The sequence below is a fragment of the Acinonyx jubatus genome, chromosome B1, assembly GCF_027475565.1.
Source record: "Acinonyx jubatus isolate Ajub_Pintada_27869175 chromosome B1, VMU_Ajub_asm_v1.0, whole genome shotgun sequence".
NCBI lineage: Eukaryota > Metazoa > Chordata > Mammalia > Carnivora > Felidae > Acinonyx > Acinonyx jubatus.
In genome coordinates this window covers 129,385,803-129,398,607 of record NC_069382.1, presented here as the reverse complement: position 1 = coordinate 129,398,607, position 12,805 = coordinate 129,385,803, and the positions used below count along the sequence as shown (strand labels likewise).

Below are 12,805 nucleotides of genomic sequence, written 5' to 3'. Positions count from 1 at the left end.
AAATCTGGCAGGGTGCTCACAAATGTTTAAAGAACAGCCCCTTCAGGCAGTGGCGGGGTGGGGGGGGGGCGGATGACACCCAACTCCCTGGGGTTTGGTACTAGAAGCCTTTCATCATTTGCTGCTTCTCCTCTCCTGTCACACCTCAAGCTTCAAAGATAAACTAGGCTGTCTCCTACCTCTCCGTCTGGTCCTGTATGCCCTGCAAAGGCTGCCTCCCTGCTTCTTGGTTTGGCAGGTTCCAGATCAAGAGTCACCTCCCCCGTGCAGCATCTTCCAACATCCCCCATTCTGGGACACCTGCTCACTCACCTGTGTGTCACCTACTACACCCTGTGTATACTTTGTAACTTCACACATGCTGTGCTATAGACTGAATGTGCATGTCTCTGCCAACCTCCTTTACTGAAACATAATCCCCCATGTAATGGCATTAAGCAGTTGGGACATTTGGAGGTGATTAGGTAAGGGTGGAACCCTCATGAATGGGATTAGTGCCCTTAAAAAAGAGAGCTCCCTTGCCCCGTCTTCTAAGTGAGGACAGTAAGAGAATGGCTGTTGGTGAACCAGGAAAGAGCCCTCACCAGACACTGAATCTAACAGTGCCTTGATCTTGGACTTCCCAGCGTCTACAACTGTGAGAAATAAACTTTTGTTGTTTATAAGGCACTCGTCTATGGTATTTTGTTAGAGCAGATCTGTGGATGACACATTTTATACCCTATAGTAACTATGTGTTGGCACATCTGTCTCCTTTTTAAGACTGTAAGGCCCTTGAGAGCAGGTGTTTGTGTTTTGTATCCCTGGAAACTATGTCAGTGCCTGACATAACGGAAATATTACACGAATATCTGCAAAATGAGTGAACATTTAAAACATAAATATGTATGCAAAATGTATAGGTATGTATGCAGTTCACTTGTTTACTGAAATGGCCAAAGGGATTAAGTATCTTTGTTTTGAGTCTGCTATTTGTCTTCTGTGCTTTATTTCGGTGCACACATAAGGAATGAGTTACAGCGGTAAGGAAGGGCAAATAGCATTAGCTGTGACCATTTCTCTAATGGGCCTTTTGGGCCTCCAGCTTTGAAGACAACTGTGGATTATGCATGAATGGGTCACTCCTTTGTAACCTTTTATTTTTGCCTTTCTCAAAGTGGTCAACAATAAGTAGACTTTGGACAAACTTCATGTGTCAGGATAGGATCCTGCCATTATGCAAAAACATCTTGTGGACTTATTTTCTATTCAGAGCACTAAATAATCTTTTCTATTTGTCTTCCTAATGTCACAATGTTAAGAGTCCAATGGAATTTTCCTATTTCTTGTTACCATATCAAAAGGAGTTTTAAAATTTTTATTTCACAGATGATTGTCAAAAAAGAAAGGGAATACAGACATCATTTTACACAAGAAAGTCTAAGGATCAAACTATGGATGTTACTCCTGGACGCATGTACCACAACGGCTAACATGAAAGGACAGACAGTGCCAAGCATCAGCAAGAATGCTGAAGAACTGAACTCTCCTTCACTGCTGTGAAGAGTGGAACACTCTGGACAACTATGTGGCAGTGTCTACTAAGGCTGGACATAGGACTCCTCAGTTCCACTCTTTTTTTTTTTTAATGTTTATTTATTTTTGAGACAGAGAGAGACAGAGCATGAGCATGGGAGGGGCAGAGAGAGGGAGACACAGAATCTGAAGCAGACACAGAACCTGAAGCAGGCTCCGGGCTCTGAGCTGTCAGCACAGAGCCCGACGCGGGGCCCGAACCCACGAACCGCGAGATCATCACCTGAGCTGAAGATGGACGCTCAACTGAATGAGCCACCCAGACGCCCCTCCTCAGTTCCACTCTTAAGTATATACCAAACAACTGTGGCCTTAAGCTCACCAAAAGCCATACAGAATTATGTTCACAGCAGCACCTGGAAACCATCCATATGGCTAACAACAGGATGGATAAGGTATGTTCCCCAAACTGAATACTATACAGAATGAGGATGAATGAGCCACAGCTACAGGTAGCATTGTGCATTGATCTCACAAAAATAAACCCAAGTAAAATAAGCCAGACACTAAAGAATACATACTGTAACATTCTACTTCTGTAAGTTCAAAAATAAGCAAGTAGAATCTACAGAGTTAGAAGTCAAGATGATGGTTTTCCTTCATGCAGTGGAGGTCATGGTAAGGACTGGAAGGGGCTGGGAGCAGGGTTTTCAGAGGATCAGCAACATTTGTTTCTCGATGCTGGTTACCTGGACTTGTTTACTTTGTGAAACTGCATCAAAATATGTATTTATAATTTCCATTCCTTTCTGTATTTATGTCATACTTCAGCAAGAGTTGAACAACAGCCACAGATAAGTCTGAGGAGTAGAAATGGAATGACTTGTACAATCTCACATGTAGAATGACAAAATTTAGGACTGGAACACATGGAATAACTTTTTAAATACAAGATGTATCCATTAAATGTGTTGCAGATGAGGTTAAGGCACATCCTAATTGTCACCACATAACATGTGGAGAAATACTGTGCAAGATAAACAATAGTTTAGTGACCAAAAGACAAACCAAAAATAATCATAAGGAGCTAGCATTTCCCCATTGTGGACTTGCATCCTATTACTTGTTGCTTGGCATAAACATCTTTGGATTGTAGAGGACGGTCTGGATTTTAGAAGGAGACTTATCTGGTAAAACCAGTCAGCTATGGCAAATTTAAAATATTAAATACCTTTAAGTCTGACGGATGGAAAGAACTGATACTACTTGGTTTACACCAGAATTATTTTCATGAAATATCTCTGAAGACAAAGGCTTGGTGATACTCCTAAGTTAATACAATTTTCACTCACCATAAAGCCATGTCACATGCAATTATCAGTAGTGGATTTGTTAGATGAGCCAAAATCTAACCAACAGTTACATAAACAAAGCAGGGCCTTGGCTGAACTGCTAAAAAAGGGTCAGCTGATATTAAATGGACCGTGGGAAAACTGTTTGGAAGTCAATGTCTCTTATTCTTGAATCATGGGCTGCTTGGAGATTCTGTTATTGACCCAGTTCTTGGTTCTGGCCTTTAAATGAGCCAATAAAGTTCTCTGAGCCTCGGTTTCCTGATTGGTAAACTGTAGAATTCAGATTAGAAAATCTTTATGATGTACAGTTGCTTGAAGATAACTTTAGGCTAAGCATGTAATACATGGTATTTTCTATAATACTTTCATTCCTCTTGCCTCAAACCTTTATTAGATTTTCATTTAGGTGGTAGCTGTGAATGGCTTTCCAGTGTGTGGGAAAAGGGTTACTACAGAGATGTATTTTGCACACAAATCAGGACAACGTAAAAACCTAGATACAAACATCTAATGGGGGAAGGCAGCTCCTCCCATTCTGTCTTTGTTTTTGATTAAAAGAAATCTTCATTTACTGGTCTCTTACCACTTTATTTGGTTGCTCTGTAAAGTGTCAGATAATATTTCCAGGTACCATGGGAACACCAGACAATAATTAATCCACATTTAAGTAGAGGAAAGTCTTGGACAGAAATTACAAAGACCTGATGAGACAACTGCATTTGCCTGCCTTTATCTTTTGTGATGGTTTTTGTCTTAGCCTCAGATAAAACTTCCCTATAGAAATACCCATTTGGGGTCTGTTACCTGCACAACACAACAAAGGTCAAAGAGAAAATGATTGATGCTTTTAATTTGAAGATAAAGATAGAACTAGACCCATGGCATGTTAGAGCTAGATGAGCCTTGTTTTTTCATATGATGAAACTAAGCACTGAGAGGGTAATGACTTGCCCAAGGCAGTAGATCTGGGTCAAGAACTCAGGTTTACTGACTCCCAGCCCAGTTTTGTTTCCATTCACATATGAGCAAGATGTGAAGTAAAGTAGAAACTTAACATGGTTAAGACATACTAAAAATGTCACAGTGAAGCATTTTCCTCTAATAGGGCTTGACCAAGTTGTCTTCTGAATATAAAGAATTCTGCCTTCCAAGCTCAGAGCTCTGCCTGTATTGAGTTCACAAGACCTCTAGCTATCAACAGTAGCACAGAAGCACTGTGCCACCTAAAAATCTTCTTAGTAAAACAAGTGATTTGAATTTGTGTGTAGAGGGATACCTCTGAGTCATAAAACTACTGGCAGGAGAAGACAAATGAGATGGATTCTTAGAACTATTGCATATTGGCCCATCAATTCAGAAAATGGCAACTGTTTCCTCTTTATTATCAGGTAAAAATGGTGGACTGTGCCATGAACTGATGGCAACGGCCAACTTCGGCAAGATCCAGATCAGGATTTACGTGCAGATCAAGTGGATTGATGGGCTACTCCAAGGAACAAATCAAAGCACACCTGATGGAGGGTCCAAAATAGCACTACGAGTAGGGTAATAAAATAACCAAAGTCACAACAACAGAGAGCAAGTAACAATCTCTGAAAAAACACCTCCTGAAGGGCCAGGCCCTGGACAGTATATGACCCTCCTTTAATATAGCAGTGCTCACAGGTACAGAGCACACAACAAGCTTTTAAAATGCATAAGGGGCAGAAAACTAGCCAAAATGATGAAACAGAAGAACTCTCCTCAAAAGAAATTCTAGGAAGTAGAGACAGCTAACGAACTGATCAAAAACTATTTAAGCAATATAACAGAACAAGAATTTAGAATAATAGTCATAAAATTAATTGCTAGGCTTGAAAAAAGTATAGAGGACAGCAGAGAATCTATTGCTACAGAGATCAAGGGACTAAAATATAGTCATGAGGAGCTAAAAATGCTATAAATGAGGTGCAAAATAAAATGGAGGCGGCCATAGCACAGATTGAGGAGACAGAGGGGAGAATAGGTGAATTAGAAGATAAAATTATGGAAAAGGAGGAAGCTGAGAAAAAGAGAGACAAATAAATCCAGGAGTAGGAGGGGAGAATTAGAGAACTATGTGATGCAATCAAATGGAACAATATCTGTATCATAGGAATTCCAGAAGAAGAAGAAGAGAGAAAGGGGCTGAAGGTGTACTTGAACAAATCATAGCTGAGAACTTCCCTGATCTGAGGAAGGAAACAGGCATTAAAATCTAAGAGGGACAGAGAACTCCCTTCAGACGTAACTTGAGTCGATCTTCTGCACAACATATCATAGTGAAACTGGCAAAATACAAGGATAAAGAGAGAATTCTGAAAGCAGTTAGGGATAAACGGGCCTTACCATACAAAGATAGACACATAAGGGTATTAGCAGACCTATCTACTAAAACTTGGCAGGCCAGAAAGGAATGGCAGAAAATCTTCAATGTGATGAACAGGAAAAATATGCAGCTGAGAATCCTTTACCCAGCAAGTCTGTCATTCAGAATAGAAGGAGAGATAAAGGTTTTCCCAAACAAACAAAAACTGAAGGAATTCATCACCACTAAACCAGCCCTACAAGAGATCCTAAGGGGGACTCTGTGAGTGAAGTGTTGCAAGGACCACAAATTACCAGAGACATCCCTACAAGCATGAAATCTACAGATACCACAATGACTCTAAACCCATATCTTTCACTAATAACACTGATTGTAAAAGGACTAAATGCTCCAACCAAAAGACACAGTTTCAGACTGGATAAAGAAACAAGACCCATCTATTTGCTGTCTACAAGAGACTCATTTTAGACCTGAGAACACCTTCAGATTGAAAGTGAGGGGATGGAGAACTATCTATCATGCTACTGGAAGTCAAAAGAAAGCTGGGGTAGCCATACTTATATCAGACAAACTAGACTTTAAAGGCTGTAACAAGAGATGAAGAAGACCATTATATAATAATTACAGGATCTATCCATCAGGAAGAGCTCACAATTTTAAACGTCTACGTACTGAATTCAGAAGCCCCCAAATATGTAAAACAATTAATCACAAACATAAGCAACCTTATTGATAAGAATGTGGTAACTGCAGGAGACTTTGATACTCCACTTACAACAATGGATAGAACATCTAGACAGAGAATAAATAAACAGGGCCCTGAATGATATATTGGATCAGATGGACTTGACAGACATATTTAGAACTCTGCATCCCAAAGCAATGGAATATACTTTCTTCTCCAGTGCACGTGGAACATTCTCCAAGATAGATAACATACTGGGTCACAAAACAGCCCTTCATAAGTATAAAAGAATTGAGATCATACCATGCATGCTTTCACATCACAATGCTATGAAGCTTGAAATCAACCACAGGAAAAAGTCTGGAAAACCTCCAAAAGCATGGAGGTTAAAGAACACCCTACCAAAGAATGAATGGGTCAACCAGGCATTAAAGAAGAAATTAAAAATCATATGGAAACAAATGAAAATGAAAACACAACCATCCAAATGCTTTGGGATGCAGCGAAGGCAGTCCTGAAAGGAAAATACATTGCAATCCAGGCCTATCTCAAGAAATAAGAAAAATCCCAACTACAAAATCTGACAGCACACCTAAAGGAAACAGAAGCAGAACAGCAAAGGCAGCCTAAACCCAGCAGCAGAAGAAAAATAATAAAGGTCAGAGCAGAAATAAACAATATAGAATCTAAAAAAAACAGAGCAGATCAATGAAATCAAGAGTTTTTTTTTTAAAAAAATAAACAAAATTGATAAACCTCTAGCCATGCTTCTCAAAAAGAAAAGGGAGATGACCCAAATAGATAAAATCACGAATGAAAATGTAATTATCACCACCAATCCCTCAGAAATACAAGCAATTATCAGGGAATACTATGAAAAATTATATGCCAACAAACTGGACAACCTGGAAGAAATGGACAAATTCCAAAGCACCCACACACTACCAAAACCCAAACGGGAAGAAGTAAATTTGAACAGACCCATAACCACCGAAGAAATTGAACCAGTTATCAAAAATCTCCCAACAAATAAGAGTCCTGGGCCAGATGGCTTCCCAGGGGAATTCTACCAGACATTTAAAGCAGAGTTAATACCTATCCTTCTCAAGCTGTTCCAAAAAACAGAAATGGAAGGAAAACTTCCAGACTCATTCTATGAAGCCAGCATTACCTTGATTCACAAACCAGACAGAGACCCCACAAAAAAGGAGAATTACAGGCCAATATCCCTGATGAACATGGATGCAAAAATTCTCAACAAGATACTAGCAAATCGAATTCAACAGCATATAAAAAGTATTATTCACCATGATCAAGTGGGATTCATTCCTGGGCTGTAGGACCGGCTCAGTACTCACAAATCGATGTGACATATCACATTAATAAAAGAAAGGATGGAAACCATATGATCCTATCAATAGAAGCAGAAAAAGCATTTGACAAAATACAGCACCCTTTCTTAATAAAGACCCTCGAGAGTGTCGGGATAGAAGGAACATACTTAAACATCATAGAAGCCATTTATGAAAAGCCCACAGCTAATATCCTCCTCAATGGGGAAAAACTGAGAGCTTTCCCCCTGAGATCAGGAACACGACAGGGATGTCCATTCTCACCGCTGTTGTTTAACATAGTGTTGGAAGTTCTGGCATCAGCAATCAGACAACAAAAGGAAATCAAAGGCATCAAAATTGGCAAAGATGATGTCAAGCTTTCACTTTTTGCAGATGACATGATTCTATACATGGAAAATCCAACAGACTCCACCAAAAGTCTAGAACTGATACATGAATTCAGCAAAGTTACAGGATACAAAATTAGTGTACAGAAATCAGTTGTATTTTTATAAACCTATAATGAAGCAACAGAAAGACAAATAAAGAAACTGATCCCATTCACAATTGCACCAAGAAGCATAAAACACCTAGGAATAAACCTAACCAAAGATGTGAAAGATCTGTATGCTGAAAATTATAGAAAGCTTATGAAGGAAATTGAAGAAGATACAAAGAAATGGAAAAACACTCTGTGCTCATGGATTGGAATTATAAATATTGTTAAAATGTCAATACTACCCAAAGCAATCTACACAATCAATGCAATCCCAATCAAAATTGCACCAGCATTCATCTCGAAGCTAGAATAAGCAAACCTAAAATTTGTATGGAACCACAAAAGACCCCGAATAGCCAAAGTAATAATGGAAGAAAAAAAAAAAAACAAAGCAGAAGGTATCACAATCCCAGACTTTAGCCTCTACTACAAAGCTGTAATCATCAAGACAGCATGGTATTGTCACAAAAACAGACACATAGACCAATGGAATAGAATAGAGACTCCAGAACTGGACCCACAAAAGTATGGCCAAATAATCTTTGACAAAGCAGGAAAGAATCCAATGGAAAAAAGACAGTCTCTTTAACAAATGGTGCTGGGAGAACTGGACAGCAACATGCAGAAGAATGAAACTAGACCACTTTCTTACACCATTCACAAAAATAAACGCAAAATGGATGAAGGACCTGGATGTGAGACAGGAAACCATCAAAACCCTAGAGCAGAAAGCAGGAAAAAACCTCTCTGATCTCAGCCGCAGCAATTTCTTACTTGACACATCTCCAAAGGCAAGGGAATTAAAAGCAAAAGTGAACTATTGGGACCTCATGAAGATAAAAAGCTTCTGCACTGCAAAGGAAACAATCAACAAAACTAAAAGGCAACCAACGGAATGGGAAAAGATATTTGCAAATGACATATCTGATAAAGGGCTAGTATCCAAAATTTATAAAGAACTGACCAAACTCCACACCCAAAAAACAAATAATCCAGTGAAGAAATGGGCAGAGGACATGAATAGACACTTCTCTAAAGAAGACATCCAGATGGCCAACAGGCACATGAAAAGATGCTCACCATCACTCCTCATCAGGGAAATACAAATCAAAACCACACTGAGATACCACCTCATGCCAGTCAGAGTGGCTAAAATGAACAAATCTGGAGACTATAGATGCTAAAGAGGATGTGGAGAAACGGGAACCCTCTTGCACGGTTGGTGGGGATGCAAACTGGTGCAGGCGCTCTGGAAAACAGTTTGCAGGTTCCTCAAAAAATTAAAAACAGATCTACCCTATGACCCAGCAATAGGAATTTACCCAAGGGATACAGGAGTGCTGATGCATAATAGGGGCACTTGTACCCCAATGTTTATAGCGGCACTTTCAACAATAGACAAATTATGGAAAGAGCCTAAATGTCCATAAAGTGACAAATGGATAAAGAAGATGTGGTTTATATATACAATGGAATATTATTTGGCAATGAGAAAGAATGAAATCTGGCCATTTGTAGCAACATGGATGGAACTGGAGAGTATTATGCTAAGTGAAATAAGTCAGGCAGAGAAAGACATACTGTATATTTTCACTCATATATGGATCCTGAGAAACTTAACAGAATACCAGAGGGGAGGGGAAGGGGGGAAAGTTATAGAGAGGGAAGGAAGCAAACCATAAGAGACTCTTAAATACTGAGAACAAACTGAGGGTTGATGGGGGGTGGGGGAGAGGGGAGGGTGGGTGATGGGCATTGAGGAGGGCACCTGTTGGGATGAGCACTGGGTGTTGTATGGAAACCAATTTGACAATAAATTATATACACACACACACACACACACATATATATGCATATATATATATATGTTAATATATATATAAAGTTAAACTAATGGATAAAAAAACGGTAGACTGTGCAAAGAGAAGATAGTCCTGAACAGCAGATAACCAGATAACCAGAGGGAAGTATTTACATGAAGCTTCAGAGTTTGCATTTAAATTTGAACATAGTGTGTTTAGGGCCATGTTAGTTCCCAAGGTATTAAAATACAACATTAAAATCTACTGATGAGGAACAGCATCAAGAAGAAACTAGAAGTTCTGAACAAGCAACTCCTTCCTTCCCCTCTACATTACCATAAAGGTATGGTTGGCAAAGGTAATATAGTGACGTATAGTTATGTGTTGTACTTCCTGTGACATGGACTTCGATGAGACTGGTCCTTAAATGTTAAAAAGGACATGCTTTCCTAATAATTAATAGAGATTTATGTAAATGAGTGTGTTTTTGTTTTTCATACACATGTCAATCTGTAGAGTGCGCCGTTAAAGCAAACAGCCTTGTTTAAAAAAATCTACAAAGCAGCAGACAACTGTTTTGGTCTGTGATTTTGATATTCGTTGTCCTTTCAAATCAGAATTTGTAGACTCAGCAAAAACCCATGAGCTTTGAGCACCTGCTTTTCTAAAAAACAGAAAAAAAAACCCCAAAAAGCAAAAAAACCACAAACCCACAACAACAAACAAACGAAAAACAAAACAAAACAAAACAAAACAAAAAAAAACCAACAACAGCTAGGATTTGGAATGAAAGTTTAGCTCTGGAAATACATGTATTTTTCTTCTAAGAAGAGTTTGCCCAAATGGTATTTACAGTTCAGGGTCCACAGTAACATCACAGATCTAAGAATGAAAAGTTCACTCTTTGATATTCACACTGGCCAGATATCAAATGAACTCTGCTTTTTGTGAGGAGGCTGGAGCATCATGTTCCAGAGGGAGGCAGACAGTCTGACTGAGAACCAGCAACTAATGCCACTCAATGTTCTAGAGCACTTGTTTCCTGCCCTATGAGATGCTAAAATCTGGACCCAAAAGGGTGTTTTTCCAACATCTAAAAAAACCATGAAAGAAAAGGGAATAACAAAGCAGGGCCAAGATCTAAGATTTCACATTCCTAATGATAAGAGTGCTAAAAAAAATTTGTGTTCTTTCTCCTGGTTCCATCATTTAATAAGAAGTAGGCCGTAGACAGCAGAACATATACTTGTAGCAAAAGTGAAAACATCATTGATTGGGCACCCTCAAATCTGCTACCAAGCCACTGTGTCCCACTACTCAGGCCAGACAGCCCACAGGTAAATGTGTGCATGTGTGTCTGTCAGCCAGTCTCCATGACAACCTAGAACAGACATCTCTGAGGTTACCACAGTAGCTCAAAGCCAACAGAGCTGGTCTCAGTAGGGCTGGGTTCTGAATCTAGGTCTTCCCATCCCAGTCCCTGTACATGGCCTCAGGCCAGGCAGAATGAGAGGATCTGTGCCCAACTCTGAGCAACAAACATCTGGCACACAAGCGCCTGAAGTGGCAGTAAAGATTAGGAGGAGAAAGCAGCTGAGAAATCTCAGGCCTCAGGCAAGGAAGTCTTTAAAGGATCAATGTCGTATGTAAATATACACCAAGAGCAGAGAAGGAACGCTGGAGAAGGAAAGCACCCGAGTCCTGCCCACCTGTCGGCCATGAGGAGAGCTGTACTTAAAAGCCTCTGAGCCGACCGTGGAGAAGGGGTCTCTCTCTTCTAGAAGGATTTCAGTTTCACTTCTACAAGTGCTGAGTCCTCCAGGAGAAAAGGACAAAGTTTCACAATATATCTGAGCTCCAGTGCATTTACTATTTGGTTCAATGCCTTTAAAAAATCCAAAACAAAACTTGACTTGAAACAGAACCATTATCCCAGAGCACCAGTATTTTTCCACTGTTGGGACAGGCCAGCAAAATCAATCAGCAGCAGCTCCAGCTTTTTTTTTTTTAATTTAAACCTGATAAATCCAGAACCAAAATACCATGGAGGATGCAATCTATAGACAGTTCATTGGGCACATGGTATGTATCAGGTCTCTGTGCTAGATGCTGAGGACCAGGTGCACCACTCGGTGAACAAAACCCAGAATTCCTGTCCTTACAGATCTTAGAGTCTAGTGCAATTCCAGTCTGGAAACAAGTCTTTATTCAAAAGAGTGTATTTTACATGAAAATACCATCTCTGTTACATAGCCAGGGCTGTGGCTGCAGAAGAGGTCTATGCATTTTGGCTATATAAAAATCCTCTGGGAATATAAACTTCATGCTTCTTTAACACCTGCTCTTAAGAACTTGTTTTGTTGGGTTCTTGGCAACACTCTTAACAGAAGGTCGCTAGGAGTAACTGACAAGGATATCTGATTACAAGTTCCTTAAGGAATAAAGCAGAAGCCTATTGGGCCACAGTCTCTCCCAGGACTCACAACAAACATGCAATAAACATGCTTGCTGAATAACAAATCTCTTCAAATGCTTCCTGTTGCTGTGAAAAGGCAAAGCCATATTTTGGACTCCTCACACTTTTGGTTCAGGACGATGGCTGGAATTTCTCTACAGATAAACACTGGTTGCAACTACACTGAAGAGAGATTGAATTCTAGGGTAGATCATGCTAGTTTAACACCTTCATTTTATGGATAAGAATGCCTAGAGCCCGTCATGACTTGTAGGGGCGGATCTGAGGCCAGGGAAATTTCTAGGGCTTTGTGCTATAATCTATAATCTACACCCCTCTATCACTGTCCCCCTGAAGCCAAACACAAGTGACTAAATGTTAGCTGCAAACTAATTCGTCTTTGGAGCTCAAACTCCACAACTGCTTGAGAGTGGAAGGCTCTTATCAATTTAGTCTTTGGAAAGCTTAGTTCTGGTGAAAATATGTAATAATCTGATAAACATCAGGAAAACTCAAGTGTACAATACTGTACACAGAAGATTCATTTCTAAGGCCAAAGAGTTCACCCCTCCATCAGAAAATTCAGTACATTCACATACCGGCCGTCCATGGATGCTTTCATAATATAGCAGAGCTTTCTGCAGAGCTACCTTCTCATTAGCAATCTGGTCTTTGGTCATATCCTGAATAAACACAAGGATAGAGAAATGAAAGAGGGGGAAACATTTATGAACATCCCAACTTCTTTATTTAAACAAATTTTCTCAAGTAACATTAAAGAGAATCCTCATACAATAGCTCCTAGAGCTCTAT

At 39.7% G+C, this 12,805-nt stretch overlaps 1 protein-coding gene across 11 annotated transcripts in view; it reads right to left on the bottom strand.

Moving 5' to 3' along the window:
* The window catches only part of FAM13A (family with sequence similarity 13 member A), a 366,689-nt gene that overhangs the window by 30,924 nt on the left and 322,960 nt on the right, over positions 1-12,805 (bottom strand). For all 11 annotated transcript variants that reach the window (XM_053217137.1, XM_053217136.1, XM_053217135.1 and 8 more), the window contains one exon: positions 12,592-12,675. In XM_053217137.1, coding sequence (XP_053073112.1) covers positions 12,592-12,675 — 84 coding nt within the window. The remainder of the gene's footprint in view (positions 1-12,591; positions 12,676-12,805) is intronic.